The sequence below is a fragment of the Sciurus carolinensis genome, chromosome 3 (genome assembly GCF_902686445.1).
Source record: "Sciurus carolinensis chromosome 3, mSciCar1.2, whole genome shotgun sequence".
NCBI classification, from domain to species: Eukaryota; Metazoa; Chordata; class Mammalia; order Rodentia; family Sciuridae; genus Sciurus; species Sciurus carolinensis.
The window spans coordinates 63,405,469-63,425,101 of NC_062215.1; the positions used below are offsets into that span (position 1 = coordinate 63,405,469).

Here is a 19,633-nt window from a genome sequence, read left to right on the forward strand (position 1 = left end):
GCGATCCAAGATGGCAGCCTAGAGGGAGACTGCACCCCCAGTCGCTCCAGAACCCAGGAGTTAAGAAGGGGAGGCATTGAGAGACTCGGACTGAAATAGAGCCACGGGTGAGTGTGCCCACTGGGTAAAGCTCAGCCCGGGTGGCAGGCCCAGATAGAGGTGGCATATTGGAGCCGGGCAGGGCAGCTAGAGTCTTCCCAAGGTAGCCTTCCACACTCCGGCAGTGGGCTCCTCCCACACGGCCAGCTGCACGGTGCAGGCCCACAGTGAGAGCATTTCCGCACAGAGCCAGTTCCAAACCGTGGAACCAGTAGGGGGCTAGGGGCAGTTTTCTTTGGATGAGCTGCTTTATCAGATTCCTCCAAGACATCAGGCTACTGAAGGCTGGGAGGTGATACACTGGAAATCTACCGGGACACTATAAGCCAATAGCGGAAAACTGCAATATCTCAGGGTCCCACTGACAACTGACCAATATGAGAAAACAAGGGAAGAAAATGTCCCAAACAAACCTAGATACTACATCAATAAAACCCAATGACAGCACAGCAGAAGAAATGTCATAAAGGGAGTTCAGAATGTACGTAATTAAAACGATCAGGGAAGCTAATGAGGAGATGAAAGAGCAAATGCAGGCATTGAAGGAGGAGATGAAAGAGCAAATGCAGGCATTAAATGATCGCACCAATCAACAGTTAAAAGACCAAATACGGGACGCAAGAGATCATTTCAATAAAGAGTTAGAGATACTGAAAAAAAAAAACCAAACTGAAATACTTGAAATGAAGGAAACAATAAACCAAGTTAAAAACTCCATAGAAAGCATAACCAATAGGATAGAACACCTGGAAGACAGAACCTCAGACATTGAAGACAAATTATTTAATCTTGAAAGCAAAGTTGGCCAAACAGAAAAGATGGTAAGAAATCATGAACAGAATCTACAAGAATTATGGGATATCATGAAAAGGCCAAATTTAAGAATTATTGGGATTGAGGAAGGCTTAGAGAAACAAACCAAAGGAATGAACAATCTTTCAATGAAATAATAACAGAAAATTTCCCAAATCTGAAGAATGAAATGGAAAACCAAGTACAAGAGGCTTATAGAACTCCAAACATACAAAATTACAACAGACCCACACCAAGGCACATTATTATGAAAATACCTAACATACAAAATAAAGACAGAATTTTAAAGGCCGCGAGAGAAAAGAATCAAATTACATTCAGAGGGAAACCAATAAGAATATCAGCAGATTTTTCAATCCAGACCCTAAAAGCTAGAAGGGCCTGGAACAACATTTACCAAGCCCTGAAAGAAAACGGATGCCAACCAAGAATCTTATACCCAGCAAAACTTACCTTCAAATTTGACGATGAAATAAGATCCTTCCATGATAAACAAAAGCTAAAGGAATTTACAAAAAGAAAGCCAGCATTACAGAACATTCTCAGCAAAATATTCCATGAGGAAGAGATGAAAAACAACGATGCAAATCAGCAACAGGAGGTGCTAGCCTAAAGGAATAGCCAAATAAAGGAGAAACCAAATCATGTCAAAAACAAATATGAGTCAATTGACTGGGAATACAAATCATATCACAATAATAACCCTGAATGTTAATGGCCTGAATTCATCAATCAAAAGACACAGACTGGCAGATTGGATTAAAAAGAAAAATCCAACAATATGCTGCCTGCAAGAGACTCATCTCATAGAAAGAGACACCCATAGACTAAAGGTGAAAGGATGGGGAAAAACATACCATGCACACGGACACAGCAAAAAAGCTGGAGTATCCATCCTCATCTCAGATAATGTGGACTTCAAACCAAAACTAGTCAGAAGGGATAAAGAAGGACATTACATGCTGCTTAAGGGAAGCATAAATCAGCAAGACATAACAATCATAAATATCTATGCCCCGAACATTGGCTCATCCACGTACGTCAAACAAATCCTTCTCAATTACAGAAATCAAATAGACCACAACACAATAATACTAGGCGATTTTAACACACCTCTCTCACCACTGGATAGATCGTCCAAACAAAAATTGAATAAAGAAACTATAGATCTCAACAACACAATCAGCAATTTAGACTTAACTGACATATATAGAATATACCATCCAACAAAGAACGAATACACTTTCTTCTCAGCAGCACATGGATCCTTCTCTAAAATAGACCATATTTTATGCCACAAAGCTACTGTTAGCAAATACAAGAAGATAGAGATACTGCCTTGTACTCTATCAGATCATAATGGATTGAAATTAGAAATAAATGACAGAATAAAAAACAGAAACTTCTCTAATACCTGGAGACTAAATAATACACTATTATATGATGAATGGATAACAGAAGACATCAGGAGGGAAATAAAAAAATTCTTAGAAGTAAACGAGAACAAAGACACATCATATCAAAATCTCTGGGACACTATGAAAGCAGTACTTAGAGGAAGATTTATTTCATGGGGTGCATTCAAAAAAAGAAGTAGAAATCAACAAATAAACGACTTAACACTACAGCTCAAAGCACTAGAAAAAGAAGAGCAGACCAATACCAAAAGTAGTAGAAAACAGGAAATAGTTAAAATCAGAGCCGAAATCAACGAAATCGAAACAAAAGAAACAATCGGAAAAATTAACAAAATAAATAGTTGGTTCTTCGAAAAAATAAATAAAATTGATAAACCCTTAGCCACACTAACAAAGAGAAAGAGGGAGAAAACTCAAATTACTAAAATTCGGAATGAACAAGGAAATATCACAACAGACACGACTGAAATACAAAACATAATTAGAAGCTATTTCGAAAATCTATACTCCAACAAAACAGAAAACCTCGAAGACATCAACAAATTTCTAGAGACATATGAACTACCTAAACTGAACGAGGAGGACATACACAACTTAAATAAACCAATTTCAAGCAATGAAATAGAAGAGGTCATCAAAAGCCTACCAACAAAGAAAAGTCCAGGACCAGATGGGTTCTCAGCCGAGTTCTACAAAACCTTTAAAGAAGAGCTCATTCCAATACTCCTCAAACTATTCCATGAAATAGAAGAGGAGGGAACCCTACCAAACTCGTTCTATGAAGCCAATATCACCCTGATACCTAAACCAGACAGAGACACATCGAGGAAAGAAAATTTCAGACCAATATCCTTAATGAACATCGATGCAAAAATTCTCAACAAAATTTTAGCAAATCGCATACAAATATATATTAAAAAGATAGTGCACCACGATCAAGTGGGTTTTGTCCCAGGGATGCAAGGTTGGTTCAACATTCGGAAATCAATAAATGTCATTCACCATATCAACAGACTTAAAGTTAAGAATCACATGATTATTTCAATAGATGCAGAAAAAGCATTCGATAAAATACAACATCCCTTCATGCTCAAAACACTAGAAAAAATTGGGGTAGTGGGAACATTCCTAAACATTATAAAGGCAATCTACGCTAAGCCCATGGCGAATATCATTCTAAATGGTGAAAAACTGAAAGCATTCCCTCTAAAAACTGGAACAAGGCAGGGATGCCCTCTTTCACCGCTTCTATTCATCATCGTCCTTGAGACTCTAGCCAGAGCAATCAGACAAACGAAAGAAATTAAAGGGATACGAATAGGAAAAGAAGAACTCAAACTATCCCTGTTCGCTGATGACATGATTATATATTTAGAGGAACCTGGAAATTCCACCAGAAAACTTTTAGAACTCATAAGTGAATTCAGTAAAGTAGCAGGTTACAAGATCAATGCTCATAAATCCAATGCATTTTTATACATAAGTGATGAATCTTCAGAAAGAGAAATTAGGAAAACTTCCCCATTCACAATAGCATCGAAAAAAATAAAATACTTGGGAATCAATCTCACAAAAGAGGTGAAAGACCTCTACAATGAGAACTACAGAACACTAAAGAAAGAAATTAAAGAAAACCTTAGAAGATGGAAAGATCTCCCATGTTCCTGGATAGGCAGAATTAATATCGTCAAAATGGCTATACTGCCTAAAGTGCTATACAGATTCAATGCAATTCCAATTAAAATCCCAATGATGTACCTTGCAGAAATAGAGCAAGCAATCATGAAATTCATCTGGAAGAATAAAAAACCCAGAATAGCTAAAGCAATCCTCAATAGCAAGAGCGAAGCAGGGGGTATTGCAATACCAGATCTTAAACTCTACTACAAAGCAATAGTAACAAAAACGGCATGGTATTGGTACCAAAATAGACAGGTAGATCAATGGTACAGAATAGAGAACATGGACACAAACCCAAATAAATACAATTTTCTCATACTCGACAAAGGTTCCAACAATATGCAATGGAGAAAAGATAGCCTCTTCAACAAATGGTGCTGGGAAAACTGGAAAACCATATGCAATAGAATGAAATTAAACCCCTATCTCTCACCCTACACAAAACTCAACTCAAAATGGATCAAGGACCTCGGAATCAGACCAGAGACCCTGCATCTTATAGAAGAAAAAGTAGGTCCAAATCTTCAACTTGTTGGCTTAGGATCAGACTTCCTTAACAGGACTCCCATAGCACAAGAAATAAAAGCAAGAATCAACAACTGGGATAGATTCAAACTAAAAAGCTTTCTCTCAGCAAAGGAAACTATCAGAAATGTGAAGAGAGAGCCTACAGAGTGGGAGAATATCTTTGCCAACCATACCTCAGATAGAGCGCTAATTTCCAGAATCTATAAAGAACTCAAAAAACTCTACACGAAGAATACAAATAATCCAATCAACAAATGGGCTAAGGAAATGAACAGACACTTCACAGAAGAAGATGTACAAGTAATCAACAGATATATGAAAAAATGTTCAACATCCCTAGTAATAAGGGAAATGCAAATCAAAACTACCCTAAGATTTCATCTCACCCCAATTAGAATGGCGATTATCAAGAATACAAGCAACAATAGGTGTTGGCGAGGATGTGGTGAAAAAGGAACACTCATACATTGCTGGTGGGGTTGCAAATTAGTGCAGCCACTCTGGAAAGCAGTGTGGAGATTCCTCAGAAAGCTTGGAATGGAAACACCATTTGACCCAGCTATCCCACTCCTTGGCCTATACCCAAAGGACTTAAAATCAGCATACTACACAGATACAGCCACATCAATGTTCATTGCTGCTCAATTCACCATAGCCAGATTGTGGAACCAACCTAGATGCCCTTCAGTTGATGAATGGATAAAGAAACTGTGGCATATTTATACAATGGAATATTACTCCGCAATGAAGAATGATAAAATTATGGCATTTGTAGGCAAATGGTCGAAATTGGAGAATATCATGCTAAGTGAGATAAGCCAATCTCAAAAAACTAAAGGACGAATGATCTCGCTGATAAGCGGATGAGGACATATAATGGGGGGTGGGAGGGGCTAGCATTAGGTTTAGGGTTAGGTTTAGAGTTAGGCTAAGGAGAGCGGTAAGAATGAAGGAAAGAAGGACTGTGTAGAGGGAAAAGAGGGGTGGGAGGGGTGGGGGCGAGGGGGAAAAATAAAATAAACATCATTACCCTATGTAAACATAAAAAAAAAAATTAAAAAAAAAAGAAATAAAAAAAATGACTAAGATCTTTAATAAAAATTTGATATGAAAAGAAAAAAAAAAACCATCATGTCTTACTCTTTCACTTTACAACAGGAAATCTAAGTCTGTGGAGGTTAAGTACCAGGCCCAGGGTCACATGTCCAGTTAGTGAAGACCCAGTATTGGAACCTTGCCATCCCAACCATTGTCTAAGGTTCTCTGTAGATTATGGTTCTATGCTATGAAATCTGCCCAGCTTATAAGCAGGAACCACCTCTTTATGCCTTTTAAAATTTCATTAAGTATACTATGTAAGTAGAAATTTAAACATTAAGGCAAATCTTGTCATTTAAATAGAAAATTAAAGGGAATAGGGGCTGGGATTGTGGCTAAATGGTAGCGCTTGCCTAGCATGTGTGAGGCCCTGGGTTCGATCCTCAGCACCACATAAAAAATTAAATAATAATATAAATGTATTGTGTATATCCACAACAAGAAAATATTTTAAAAATAAGTAAATAAAGGGAATAGCTAACTCTTTGGGTGCTCTCTTAGACAAGCAGTGCACTGTAATTTAAAGTTTACAGATGACATAGTTACTGAAGAGAACATCACAATTGATAAACTTAGGCACATTTGAAGATCAACAATATGATTTTTTTGGAAAAGGTTGAAGAACTTAATGAACCCATGCACTACACACTTTAAAAATTGGCAATCTGGTATATAAAAGTCACTGGATAGATCTTTAAACCCAGTGAAAAGCAAAATCATTTAAACTGGGATCTAATGAAGAAAGGAATTTATTTTACTGGAATGAGAATTTTAGTAGCTTTTGCTTGGGAAGTAATGATTAGAAGGGGAAAATATAATAAAGGAGGAAAAAAAGTCATTAAGGAGAATAATTTAGTAAACTGAAGAGAAATTTGCAAACCAGTCAGATTTGAGAGAGTAGTTCAGACCTTGTGAAGACAAAGAGAGAAAATAAGAGAAATCAGGCAGAATTGTAGCATGGTTTGGATTCTCTCAACCTCCAGTGAGGGAATTCAGGTCCATAGAAGGAATCTATGTAGAGTTAAGGTTTTGAACACAGTACTCTGATCCACTCCTGATCATGCTGACAAATGTACCAGGATTCCTATTTCTCTACATCCTTGCCAACACTTATTTTCCATTTAAAAAATGATAGTCATACTAGTAAGTAGGAAGCAGTATCTGATGGTTTTGACTAAATCAATGTTTGGTTTTTAATGTTTGGTTTTAATGTTTGTTTTTTTTCTGGAAAACTTGAAACCAAGTTGTAACCACAACTTAAACAAGAACATTCTTATATTTTACCTTTCTTCATAGATTCTTTTTCCATTCCATCCTTGTATGTGTATAAGAGTTCATCAACTTCATTCAGATCCAGGAAGCCTGAGCCATCACTATCCCACTTTTGAAAGAGAGCTTCTAGAAGAAGTCCCCGACGAATTTGGAAAGCATTTTGTCTAACCTGGGATACAAAAAGGATAACAAGGCACAGAAGATATGATGTTCATTGTGCTAGCTAGCATTCTGGGTTTATACCAGAAAACTGTAGCATCTTTTATAGAAACATCTTTACTTGGGGGTTAACCATGATAAGAATGGAAAATGCAGTTATTAATTTTAACCCCTTTAATGTCATTCCTTGTTTCACCTTTAGACCAAAAACACTCAGGCATTCTCTGCACTGGACTAAAGCTCATTGCCTTAGGAAGGATACTGTACTTAAGAAACTTGGATTATCCTTCCCACATCCTCCCTGGTTATTAAAAATATGGTAAACACATGGGGTGCTCTCATTGAATTCCTAGGGATGTGTTTTGTAGGGAAAGGGAGTGTTCATATATTTAAAAATTACTGTGTTTTAAAAATTCTTTCTTTCTTTTTTTTGGTATTTGGGATTGAACCCAGGGTAACTTAATCACTGAGCCACATCCCCAGCTCTTTTATTTTATATTTTGAGACAGAATCTTACTAAGTTACCTAGGGCATCTCTAAGTTGCTGAGGTTGGCATTGAACTTGCAATCCTGCCTCAGTCTCCCAAGTTGCTGGGTTTACAGGTGTGTACTACTGCACTCAGCCCAACATTCTTTTCTATATTAACTTTGATGGCATATATTTTATTTACCTTTGTGCTTTTTCACTATTTTAATTCTGTTAATTAGATAATAATTGAGTTAATATCTAGATATATTTAATTGCAAAAAGAAAGTGAATATAGGCCTTTTGTTTAAGTGGTGGGGAACTGCAATTGAGGAGGCAAAAAGAAAGTCAACTCTAGAATTAGGTTGAGAAAACTCATAAGGCTGAAGAGATTACTTAATAAGTTTGGTGAAACTGATTCATGTTTCACATATGAGAATATAAATTATACTGGGTGATGCATATGCATTTATCTAGCACTCAAGAAAGTAGTAAGTTCCTAGGAAATATGTGCTACTTGAGTGCCCAAGAATAAAAACACGTATTCAAGCCATAAACATACCCCTAGGTATGTGCATTTGTAAACACACTCACAGAGCAGAAAGACAGTACACTCATACATCTTCACACATACACACATCTGCTCCTCATGCTTCAGAGAAGGAAAAAAAAAGCTATATTATAAACCTCTCCTGCCAGGAGCAGTCATGTTATTTTTAAGGGAATGAGTTCTCTGGAGGGTGATCTTAGAGCATTTGCCAATAAAACAAGACATTTAACAGCTATGCTTGCTGAAATAAAGTAATAAATTTGGAGATAATTTTTTTAAGGAGAGTGACATGAGGAGCAACTGAAGTTGAGAGATTTGCTTATAATAGTGACCTCACTTGTTCATTGATAAGTAATATTACCCACCTGTTCTAAGGCACTCATTTTTTCTTCTTTTGTTTCAGCATAGCTGCTCTTAAAAAAGGAGGTGAGGCTCTCACTGACACTCAAGGGGGCATCTTCACCAACAAATGTCTCTAGGACCTGCACAAACTGGAACAGATTGAAGGAAACTCCATTGAAGGCACTCCTATCTTTTATTTCCTTGTAAAACTGAATATTTCTGATAATTGAATGTAGGTCTGTGAAGCAGAAAACAGATATCAAGCAGTTAAGTGAACAATTCTCTCAAATCTTAGGGAAAATAAATGAGTATCTATTATAACAGACATCTACTATTGTTTTGATTTGTTTTGTTTTGGTGCTGGGAATTGGACCTAGGGCCTAATCCATGCTAAGCCTGTGTTTTCCCACTGAGCTAAATCCCCAGCTGTAATATATACTATTTTTGCCTGTCAGGAGTCTATGCTCCCTTCATGAGGACAGCATCTATCTTTTTTCCTTAGAAGAACATTTCTCTTTCACTGTCAGTTCCGAGGAATCAGGTGGTACTAAGCCTCCCCACCCTTGTTCCATGGATGTGTACTAGAGGTCTGGCCAATGATTTAGACATGACAGTAATGTAACCCACTATAGGCTAATGAGAATTAGCCTCAGGACTTTCAGGAGAACTATTAGGCAAGAATCATTCTTTTTATATTCTGATTGTTGAACCAGTAGGATATAAGTTTAGAGATGCTCTTGTGGTCCATTTTCCATAATATGGAGGAAGCTGCCTAAAATTGAAAGTGACACAAACAACAACCAAGAGGCAGAGTATCTGGTATTGTCGAATCCAGTTGTGACTGAAGCCAGTTACATGCTGAAATCCCAGATTAAATAAATTAGTAAATACCACCACTAAAACTCCTCCCCCTAAGAAGGATAACTAAGGTATTCATCTTGAAGTTTAATGTTATAATATGAAGTATATGTCACAAAATGTCAGCCCCGAGACTTATGTTTGATTTATTCATGTTATTCCTGTCTTAAACCTTCTAAATGAGATTTGATATAACCTAAAAATGATCACCCGTGCAATTTTTTTTTGGCGGGGGGGCTTACTGGGGATTGAACTCAGGGGCATTCGACCACTGAGCCACATCTCCAACCCTATTTTGTATTTTATTTACAGATGGGTTCACTGAGTTGCTTGGGGCCTTGCTAAGTTGCTGAGGCTAGCTTTGAACTTGGGATCCTCCTGCCTCAACCTCCTGAGTTGCTGGCATTACAGGCATATGCCACCACACCTGGCCACCCATGCAATTAAAAATTTTTTTTTAGTTGTAGATAGACACAATATCTTTATTTTATTTTATATTTATGTTTATGTGGTGCTGAGGATCAAACCCAGTGCCTTACACGTGCTAGGCAAGCATTCTACCACTGAACCACAACCATAGCCCCACCTATGCAAGTTTTAAAAAATAGTAAAGTAAATGGAAATAAGGATGAGGAGGAAAAATATGAACTTTGGGCTATAAGAACTGACCAATGCTTGACTTTCTATCTGATGAAAGTATTGTTCCATCAAAATTTTTTAGCATAGGAAGTTTGTTATTTAACCCAGATTTAAATGAGGAAACAATTTGCACATAGAGAGAAAATAACCTTGATATAATTAGTTCTACTACTTGTTGATATGAAAGGGAAAATATAAAATAGAATTTTAATAAAATATGACTAGAGTACTATTTGAAACAATTATAATTAAACATGTGGTTTTGGCGAACATGGTGGTGCACACCTGTAATCCCAGAGATTTGGGAGGTTGAGGTATGAAGATTCCCAGTTCAAAGTCAGCTGCCGCAATTTCAGGAGGCCTTAAGTAACTTAATGAGATCCTATTTCAAGATAAAAAAATTTAAAAATAAAATAAAGGGGCTGGGGAGTGGCTCAGTAGCTAAGCACCCCTGGATCCAATCCACAATACTAATACTACCTTTCTTAGCAAACCTTGAAAAAAAATAGATTCTCATCTGTCTCATATGTTTGGATGTGAACCTACTAGGAAAAGAAATAGCTGGCATGATTTCTATTGAGTTCTAACATCTGATTCCTTTTATATGGTTGTACCATATCTTCAAAGCAGTTTTAGGGTCATATAATGATAAAAAGTCTATTAATATGAGTTTGAAAGCCAAAGAATTTTCATTGATAGTAGATGTCATTACCAATAGCATGTCACCACCAGAAACACCCATCTTGTATACATTCATACCCATCAGTTTCTAGGGTCAAAACAATGTAAGGATTCTATAGTGTCTTAGTTAAATCCAGTTTTTCTCATGGGATACCACAGTAAATTAAAGTCATCTATGCTTTCTACTTTCATTGTTAACACATACCTGTAAACTTGGAGTTATCATAGATTAAGTTTGCTTGATCCTCATCTTCAAATTTGGCATACTTCTTCCTCCAATCACAAGCAAAAAATCCACCTATAAAAACACATTTCATAACATAGCCAATTTAACTCACTTTCACAAAGTTTCTGTCCTAGGTAATAAATGAAAGTAGGATTAAATGAAAAGTTACCTGACCATGATTTTCCTTCTATTTTTTGGGACTTGGGTTCACAGGATTTGTCTTTCTGAATGTCCTTTCTTATATCAGCTAAAAGGTTCAAAAGAGAATTCCTATGAATTGGGCATGACATCTTTTGTTACATATCATAAGGTTAATGAATGGGAAAAATATGTTTCATATAGAACACCAAAAACCCTAAGTAATTCCCCACATATATTGTATCATAATCAACCACAATTAAATCACTTAATAACTTTAATTGTTGAGAGAAACTCTGTGGCAAAACCTGTTTGTTGTATCCCAATTTGTACATGCAAAATAAGAGATACATATCCCAGCTTCTCTTATAGTGAAGTATTACTATTCTGACCAAAGAGATATGTCTAAATATTTGACATGCAGGGTGTTTTCTATCTGATATATGACTTTCAGAAACTCTTCTAGAATATACATCTTTTATCTGAAAAAAAGACCCATTTTTATAGTTAACAAATTTTTAAAAGAGGTTTCTAATATCAGACACCCCATTTAAAATAAAGGGGCTTCTACCTTTTCAAATTAAAAAAAAACAGTTAAAACATTTTTACATGTAACACTGCTAGATCTTCCTTGTTAATGAATTTCTAGTGCAAATGAAATTCTAGGTAAACTGACAATAGAACATTCTGGTTTGCATTTAATTGATTATTCAAGGTCTAGACTCATGTTGAGTAGCAAAATATGTCTGAGGTTTGCACATTCTGACATGCCAAAAAGGATACTAATTTAAATTATTATTATTCTGAAAAGACTTTAAAAACTACTCCACAAAACAAGGAGCTGAATCACTACCTGAAATATTTGTTTTACTTGACGTAGGAATGGGCTCTTGCAGTTCTTTTGATAATTCCTCTTCATGTATTAGCTCCCAAGACTTCTTTTCTTGTGAAGGGATTTCAATGTATTCAGATTCTGCACTTGTTTTAGAGATCCTAACTTCCCTTGATTGTGAAGTTGAATCTACATCCTCTTGTTCTGGAATTGTCTCTCCATATGGACCTTGCTCTTCTGTGTGTGGTTCTTCTATTATTGACTCTCTGTGTGATCCATATTCTGAATCTGATGCTTTGCGTGGTCCTTGCCCTGTTGTTGATCCTTTGCGTTGACTTTGTCCTGTTGTTGATCCTCTGCGTGATCCAGGTTCTGAAGATGACATTTTACGTGGTCCTTGTCCTGCTATGGATGCTTTGCGCTGCCCTTGTTCTACAACTCTGCGTGTCCCTTGTTCTTTGGCTGACTCTCTGCGTGTCCCTTGTTCTGTGACTGACTCTCTGCGTGTCCCTTGTTCTGAATCGGACCCTCTTTGAGGTTCTTGTCCTCTCTCTGACTCTGTGTATGCCCCATGTTCTGCAATTGACTCTCTCTGTGGTTCTTGTTCTATCATTGAGCTTCTGCGTGACCCTTGTTCTGTCCCTGACTTTCTGCGTGCTCCTTGTCCTATTGCTGACCCTTTGCGTGGTCCTTGTCCTTTAATTGATCCTCTGTGTGGTCTCTTTTCTGTTATTAACTCTTGTTCTATAATTGACTCTGGGACATTTTCTTGTTTTATTTCTGGTTCTTCATAGAGTTCTTGTTCTGCAGTTGAAATTCTCTGTGGTCCTTGCTCTGCAGTTGTCTCTTTCTGCTCTTCTGGTGGACTTGGTGGTGGTGTTGATTTCTTCTGCTCATCATGTTTTTGTTGATTTTCTGATAATTGATTTTGGTTTTTGCTCTCATGTTTTTCAGAAAGTAATGCATTCATCCCTAAAAGCACCTTATCAAAGTCTTCATAAATGTGTTTCTGATTATCCATGTCTCCCCAGAACTCAAGCAAGTCTATCTCTTCAAATTCAACAAATGGCCCTAATGCAGAAAACAAAACATTTATCTAAAAAATTGATCTTTAGTGCAGAACCAGAGGTATTAAACTAATGTTTTAAAAGCATGAGCATAGTCATCACAATATAGACTTTTTCAATTTTTTTTTTTTTTTTTTTTTTTTGGTACCAGGGATTGAACACAGGGTGTTTAACCACTAAGCCATATCCCCAGCCCTTTTAATTTTTATTTTGAGACAGGGTCTCGCTAAGTTGCTCAGGCTGGCCTTGAACCTTCCATCCTCCTGCCTCACCCTCCAGAATCACTGGACTACAGGCATGTGCTACCACACCTGGCTAGGCCTATTACTTTGAATAAACATCAGTTATCTTTTGCTTCAATCCCATAAAAAGCAAAAAAATATTCAAAGGAACATTAAAAAAATGCTCACTACTGTGAATTAGATATCATCCCTTCCTAAAAGGTATGATTTGAGAAGTGAATATAATTTTTCTTTTGCTATTTGAGGTGTTGCTTAGACTGTTAAACCAAATAAAATTTGTCCTCTATATTTGTAGTACTCCCATAATCAGTGTAGCTTAGAGAAGGGGAGGGGGACATGTCTTTTCATCTTTTTAAAAAATTTTTTTTGATTGTATTTGGACATAATACCTTTATTTGATTTATTTATTTTTAAGTGGTGCTGAGGATCAAACCCTGTGCCTCATGCATGCTAGGCAAGCACTCTACCACTGAGCTACAACCCCAGCCCTGTCTTTCCATCTTGATATCTTTTAATTTTATGTGATATAAAAATAAAAAGCAAGTCTTTATTCATGGCAATCTTTCAGTGGGGCTGTTTTTCCAATATTTACTTTCCTTCTCTCTTCATTCCTCATTTCTTTTCTTCCACAACTTACATGGACACCTGGTTCAGATTTCCAGACAGAGGGACTGATGAGCAGCTCAGTGGGAGAGCATTTGCTTAGCATATACAAGGCCCTCAGTTCAATCTCCAAAACAAACCCAAACAAATCAAAACAAAACAAAACGAACACAATACCCTAGGGAAAGAATAGACAACATTCACCAAAATCCCGCTGTTAAAAAACACAACAACAAAAATTTGGTTTTCAGGACTGCAGGGAGTAAGACTCAAAGCACAGGATAATAGTTAAGCTATAAAATTGTGATTCCTACAATTTTTAGAAATATCTTATGTGTATCACCCATAGATTTTTTTTAAACATTCAAAGAGTAAACCTTCGTAAAGAAATAAAATATTGATATCATTTGGAAAACCCAGTCATGAAAAGATTTTTCTCTTTAAAAATACAAATAAATCTCATAATTTATTTTTGTAGAAATATAAAAAGAATATGTTACCATAAATGTACAGTGAAAGTATACAAGTAAAATGCTTGTGAGAAGAAACTATTTTTCTAGAAAAGTTAGTACTTTAAATTGCACATTAAAATGGAATAACCATTATCAAGTTAATTTCTAAAACATTCAAATTGTCACTAAAACCTCTCTTTATTTAAATGAATTGAAAATTGAGTTCTAGCTGAGTTCTGACAACTTTGAATATTGTACCATGCTGAAAAATACATCTAGATGTAATGAAGAGTGAATTTTCTGGGAGAATGAACAAATAGATACAGCTATCAGGACTTAAGGGAGATGTTATGTGAAGGCATTCCATAGGAGTAGAATGATCTTGTGCTATCCTATCAGTGGACTGTGACACTTCAGCTTGAGTGTGCTCCTCTTTCTGAATGGCACTTACATTGTCTTGGGTTTCGGAGTAAATGCTTATGCTTTCGTGTAATTCTATCATAGAATGTTTCCAGCAAGGCCAATGTCCTCTGCCGATCCAAAATCCCTACCTAAACAGAAAAATTGTAAATTAGTAGTCACAGGAGATTTAAGATTTTTCTGTAGACAGAACAATGACTATTTTTTCAATCGAAAAAACTGAGGATTGAACTTAGGGGCTCTCTATACTGGTCTACATCCTCATCCCCCCCCTTTTTAAAAAATATTTTTAGTTGTGATGGACATAATACCTTTATTTTGTTTATTGTTTTATGTGGTGCTGGGAATAGAACCCAGTGCCTCACATGTGCTAGTCAAGTGTCCTACCACTGAGCTACAACCCCAGCCTCCCTCATCCCCTTTTTAAATTTTATTTTTTTGTCAGGGTCTCAGTAAGTTAACTGGTCCTGCCTCAGCCTCCTGAGTCCTTAGCCTGTGTGCCTGTAAGAACTGGCTTTTGGAAGCTTTTGCCACCTCTACTATCAGCCCCACCTTCATTATCAAGTAAATAAAAGCAGCAGTAGCAAAATCAGGAAAGCTGTATCTTGTCTAGGCTAGGCTTATTCTTAACGTCCCCATTCTGTGACATATAAAATACCTTGCACTTAGTAAATGTTAAACAAATATTTGTTTGACTTGTTAATTGCTGAATTCAACACATGATGTTCTGTTCTTGTCTAACCTGATTTGAGCATGTCATAATTAACTGTTCCCTACTTGTTCTCTATTGTGTTGTTCTATTTTCAGAAAAATTTAATTACAGAAAAATATAGAAAATGACAAAGCTGGGGCTGGGGAGATAGCTCAGGTGGTAGAGTGCTTGCCTCTCAAGCACAAAGCCCTGGATTCAATCCCCAGCACCACAAAAAAAAAAAAAAAAAGAAAGAAAGAAAGAAAAAGAAAATGATAAAGTTAACATTTGTGTTTCAACATCCAGAAATCATGACTAAAGTACACACAGAAATGTACATATACAAAACAGATATATGTATCCTTCTTCAAATTGCTTTTATTTACTCAACATTGAGATCTGATTTGTGTATATACAGAAATATACTTTATTCCCTTTAACTGCTATAGAGTATCATAATGTGAAAGCACCATAATTTCCTTAAAATTCTTTTATTGATGAATATTTAGATTATTTTCAGTATTTTGATATCAAAATAATGCTGCAACAGGTATCCTTATATACATCTTGCACACATTTACAAACATTTCTCTAAAGTAAATAAAGCGGAATTAACTGTATTATGTAATGTATACATTCTCAATTTTAGTAGTTATTGCCAAATTGTTCCATAAGTTTCCCATACCAATTAACATGCTCACTAGAAATGAGAGTATCTATCATTTCTCCATATCTATACTGAGATTGTTAGTTTATGATTTCTCCAATCTGATCTATAAAAATGGTAACATCAATTTGCATTTCCCTGATTATTAGTGAGATTAAATATATCTTCATAAATTTACCATGTATTTATCTTTTAATCTTCTGTGAATAGCTTCTTCATGTACTTATTCCATTCTTCAATAGGGAAGAGTTGTCTGTTTCTTATTAATTTGTAAAATTTTGTTAATGTGGCAAATGTATTTCCCTAATCTGTTTCTTATCTTTTAATTTAACTTTTGGTGAGTTTAGACATATCAATGCTTTTAACTTTGAGGCAGTCAAATAAAGGAATAATTTCCTCTATGGTTTGTGCTTACTTGGCATATCTTTTAGAAAAAAATCAAAAGATATGCTCTATATTTGCTTCTAAAATTTTCAAAATTTTGTTTTCTGTATATGTTTCTGATCATATAAAACTCAATTTTCCTCATGAATCATGTTGAAATCTAATTTTACATTTTTCCCAGTCTGAAAGGCAATTTTCTCAATATCATTTGTTAATTAGTTATTTTCTCACTAATTTATATTGCTATCCTAAATCTCTACATGCTTATGGATTGGATGTCAGGTATAATATTCTGTTTCATTGATTTGTCTATTCTAGCACCAACCAAGCTGTTTTAATTAATATAACTTTATTTTAAAAATCAGGGAAATTCTCCTTAACTTGTTCTTCATTGTATATTTGACCTTTTGCTATATTTGGACCTCTGTTTTTCCCATTTCAATCTTTTTAACTAAACATTCAAAAAATGTAACATATAAACAGATAAGCACACAAATCTTAAGTGTACGGTTTCATTAATTAAAAGAAGATAAACACACAAGGTGCAGTGGTGTACACCTACAATCCCAGCTACTGAGGAGGCCGAGTCAGGAGGATCACAAGACCAGCTAGAGCAACTCTGTGAGACTCTGTCTCAAATAAAAAATAGAAAGGGCTGGGGATGGAGTTCAGTAGTCAAGCACCCCTGAGTCCTATCCCCAGCACTGCCAAATAAATAAATAAATACACACAGGAACTGTTTCTCAAAGAATAACAAACTTTAATAGAGAGCAGGGTTTTGTTCCAAAACTCAAGGGATCTATACTGTTATTCTATTATTATGACTTGCCACAGCATTCCCATTTGTCATATACACTTAAAATACTGTACGATCTTTGGGTAATAAGGCACAAAGCAAAAAAAGGATTGTGCACTGCAGCCTAGAAAAGCCTACAAAGTCTTTTCTTTTTTCTGGAATTCATTCTGGCAGGTAATGACTCAATTAATGCCTCAGAGCAACATACACAAATTAATTTATAAGACAAGCACATACAAATGTAGTAAAGATTGTTTTGAAAATGTAAAAAAAAAAAAAGGTCTAATAAGCATGGTGCCTCTTACTTAGTGGTATGTAATAAAGGTTATAGCAATTTACTAATTAGTTACAGAATTCATCTAATTCTTTAGAACCACTGGACTGCTAAAAATTTACGAGGCTATGTAAACCCTGGATTGTTATGTCCTATACTCTGACACAGATGTGTCTTACCATGGCTTCTAATACTACTTCTGGTTAATCAAGTCCAATTACCATGATGGACATAATCAAGGTAGTGCATATGTGTGATGTTCTGTGATATGTCAACACAATCAACATCTCTGCATACTAGATTATAATAGAGAAAGGACAGCTCCTTTAGCTTTAAGGCAAGGTGGTAAAAGTATACTGCTACTCCTGACAGGTAAAATCAAAACTTCTGTTGGTCCTTGTAAACTGCTCCAGAAAAAAAATAACAGATGACAGATCAATAGCCAAGAAAAAGAGGACAATATCAATCTAGTCCAATAAGGATTCCACACCTGGAGTAGCTGCTGCAAACAAAGTCACAGTAATATTGTTGAGATGTACTCCCCCTTCTTTGCAGATAAAACAGGAGAATTAGGTAAGAATGTGATAGAATTACTTTCTCTGTATTCTTTATGTATTTTTCATATCTAATATCTATGAAATTGTTCTGTTTCACTTTTTTATCTGATTTTTTTCATTTTTATCCATTTTGTCAAATGAGAAATTTAGGAGTTCTATTTGGTCCTGTCTTTCATAATAGTTGTCAGTCTCCAATTTGGAGAACAAATGTGAGGATTCCGTTAGTTGTTGGATGTTGTCTATTCCAAGTAAACATTCAGGATCAGAAATAACCAAAGCGAAGTCCTGTGATATAATTGGGCCAATAGTATTTATCAGCTGACATGAATCAGTCCTAGCTTTAATCAGTAGACCGTCGGGGTGTTTTGGGATCCTAGGGCTTAGTGTTAACTTGGAGTCAGTGTCTGGTAATTCTGGAAGGTCTGGAATATTTCCCTTTTCTCAATTTATATTCAGCCTAGTAAATAGCTGTAGGTCCTTTAAGGAAGGCCTGGAGGAAGATCTATCACACATGCTTGTAGAAGTCTTGTAGAATTTTTCCTCAGGAGATCCAACCTCCCTTTCAGACAAAGAGTTCTGGGTACATGAACTGACTTCAGTCTGGGAACTAGGTAAGAGGCCAAGACTCTCTATTGTGGTATCATACTTCATTTTTCTGGTTCCATAATTAGTGCCTTTCTGTAAATAGAGCCAATAATATATAGTAAGACATTCTAATTCTTAAGGAAACCATGATCACCCAGAAAATCCATGCATGTCAAAACACTCAGATGGCCAGTTTAATCCCCACTCTTCTTTATGGTAATTCCGGTTATATATTCAGATTTGGAGAAATAACCACAGTGTGAATCCTAGACAAACTGGATCCCATTAAAAGATGGGTTTTGGGATTAAGTCAAAATGCCACTTATCAATAATATTTATGAGCACTAATTTGACTAGTATACTTTGTCTCTGGCATTTAAGTATCATGAATCTTCTGTCATTCTGGACTCAAATCATTTTTCTTGAAATCAGAAGTTCACCTAAGTGGCAGTATCTCTCACCATGAGATATCACAAAAATTTTTATCAATGCTGTCATTCCCTTCATTAATTTCTTGATTTCTTCTCAAGGGAGTGTCGTCTGGGCTCTCTTGGGCAATCTGGTGGAGGTGCATGTGTTCAGGCAACACACAAGAAATCAACTTTAGCAATCTTAAAATTAAATTTTTTTTCTTTCCCTATTATATAAGAAGGTTCTGGCATCTCAATCTCATTGAACCTAGGCCATCTTTGAGTTACCTACCAAACAAGCTGCTCATAGATACTCAAAATATTACTGCTAAGTAAACCTTCTAAGTAAAACCACATTGATAAATTTGAGACAATCCAATATGATATCTATCCTCCTATTCTGAAAGTACTGTAATCAATTCCCACATCATTCCCCAGGTGTCTGCTGCTTTGAATTAGCAAAACCTTGCTGTTCTCTTAGAATAGCAGCAATCATTTCTCAAGACAAACTTTGCACTAGTACTCCTGGAGCATACTGAGATCCGACTCCAGTATTTTATCAAAAAAATTTTTTTGGTATGGTAGTTATATATTTAGATTTTTAAATTATTTGTTCTCTTTAGATATCTAAAGAGACATGACAGTAGAGTATATTTTGACATATTACAAATACATGGAGTATAACT

The 19,633-nt window shown here is 35.9% G+C and overlaps 1 protein-coding gene across 1 annotated transcript in view; it reads right to left on the reverse strand.

Moving 5' to 3' along the window:
• The window catches only part of Efcab5 (EF-hand calcium binding domain 5), a 141,108-nt gene that overhangs the window by 46,458 nt on the left and 75,017 nt on the right, over nucleotides 1–19,633 (reverse strand). Inside the window, exons 9-16 of the mRNA XM_047543377.1 lie at nucleotides 14,615–14,714; nucleotides 12,537–12,870; nucleotides 12,267–12,449; nucleotides 11,803–12,155; nucleotides 10,999–11,076; nucleotides 10,809–10,901; nucleotides 8,449–8,663; nucleotides 6,921–7,077 (exon numbers count right to left, since the gene is read on the reverse strand). Of these exons, the coding sequence (XP_047399333.1) occupies nucleotides 6,921–7,077; nucleotides 8,449–8,663; nucleotides 10,809–10,901; nucleotides 10,999–11,076; nucleotides 11,803–12,155; nucleotides 12,267–12,449; nucleotides 12,537–12,870; nucleotides 14,615–14,714 (1,513 nt within the window). The remainder of the gene's footprint in view (nucleotides 1–6,920; nucleotides 7,078–8,448; nucleotides 8,664–10,808; nucleotides 10,902–10,998; nucleotides 11,077–11,802; nucleotides 12,156–12,266; nucleotides 12,450–12,536; nucleotides 12,871–14,614; nucleotides 14,715–19,633) is intronic.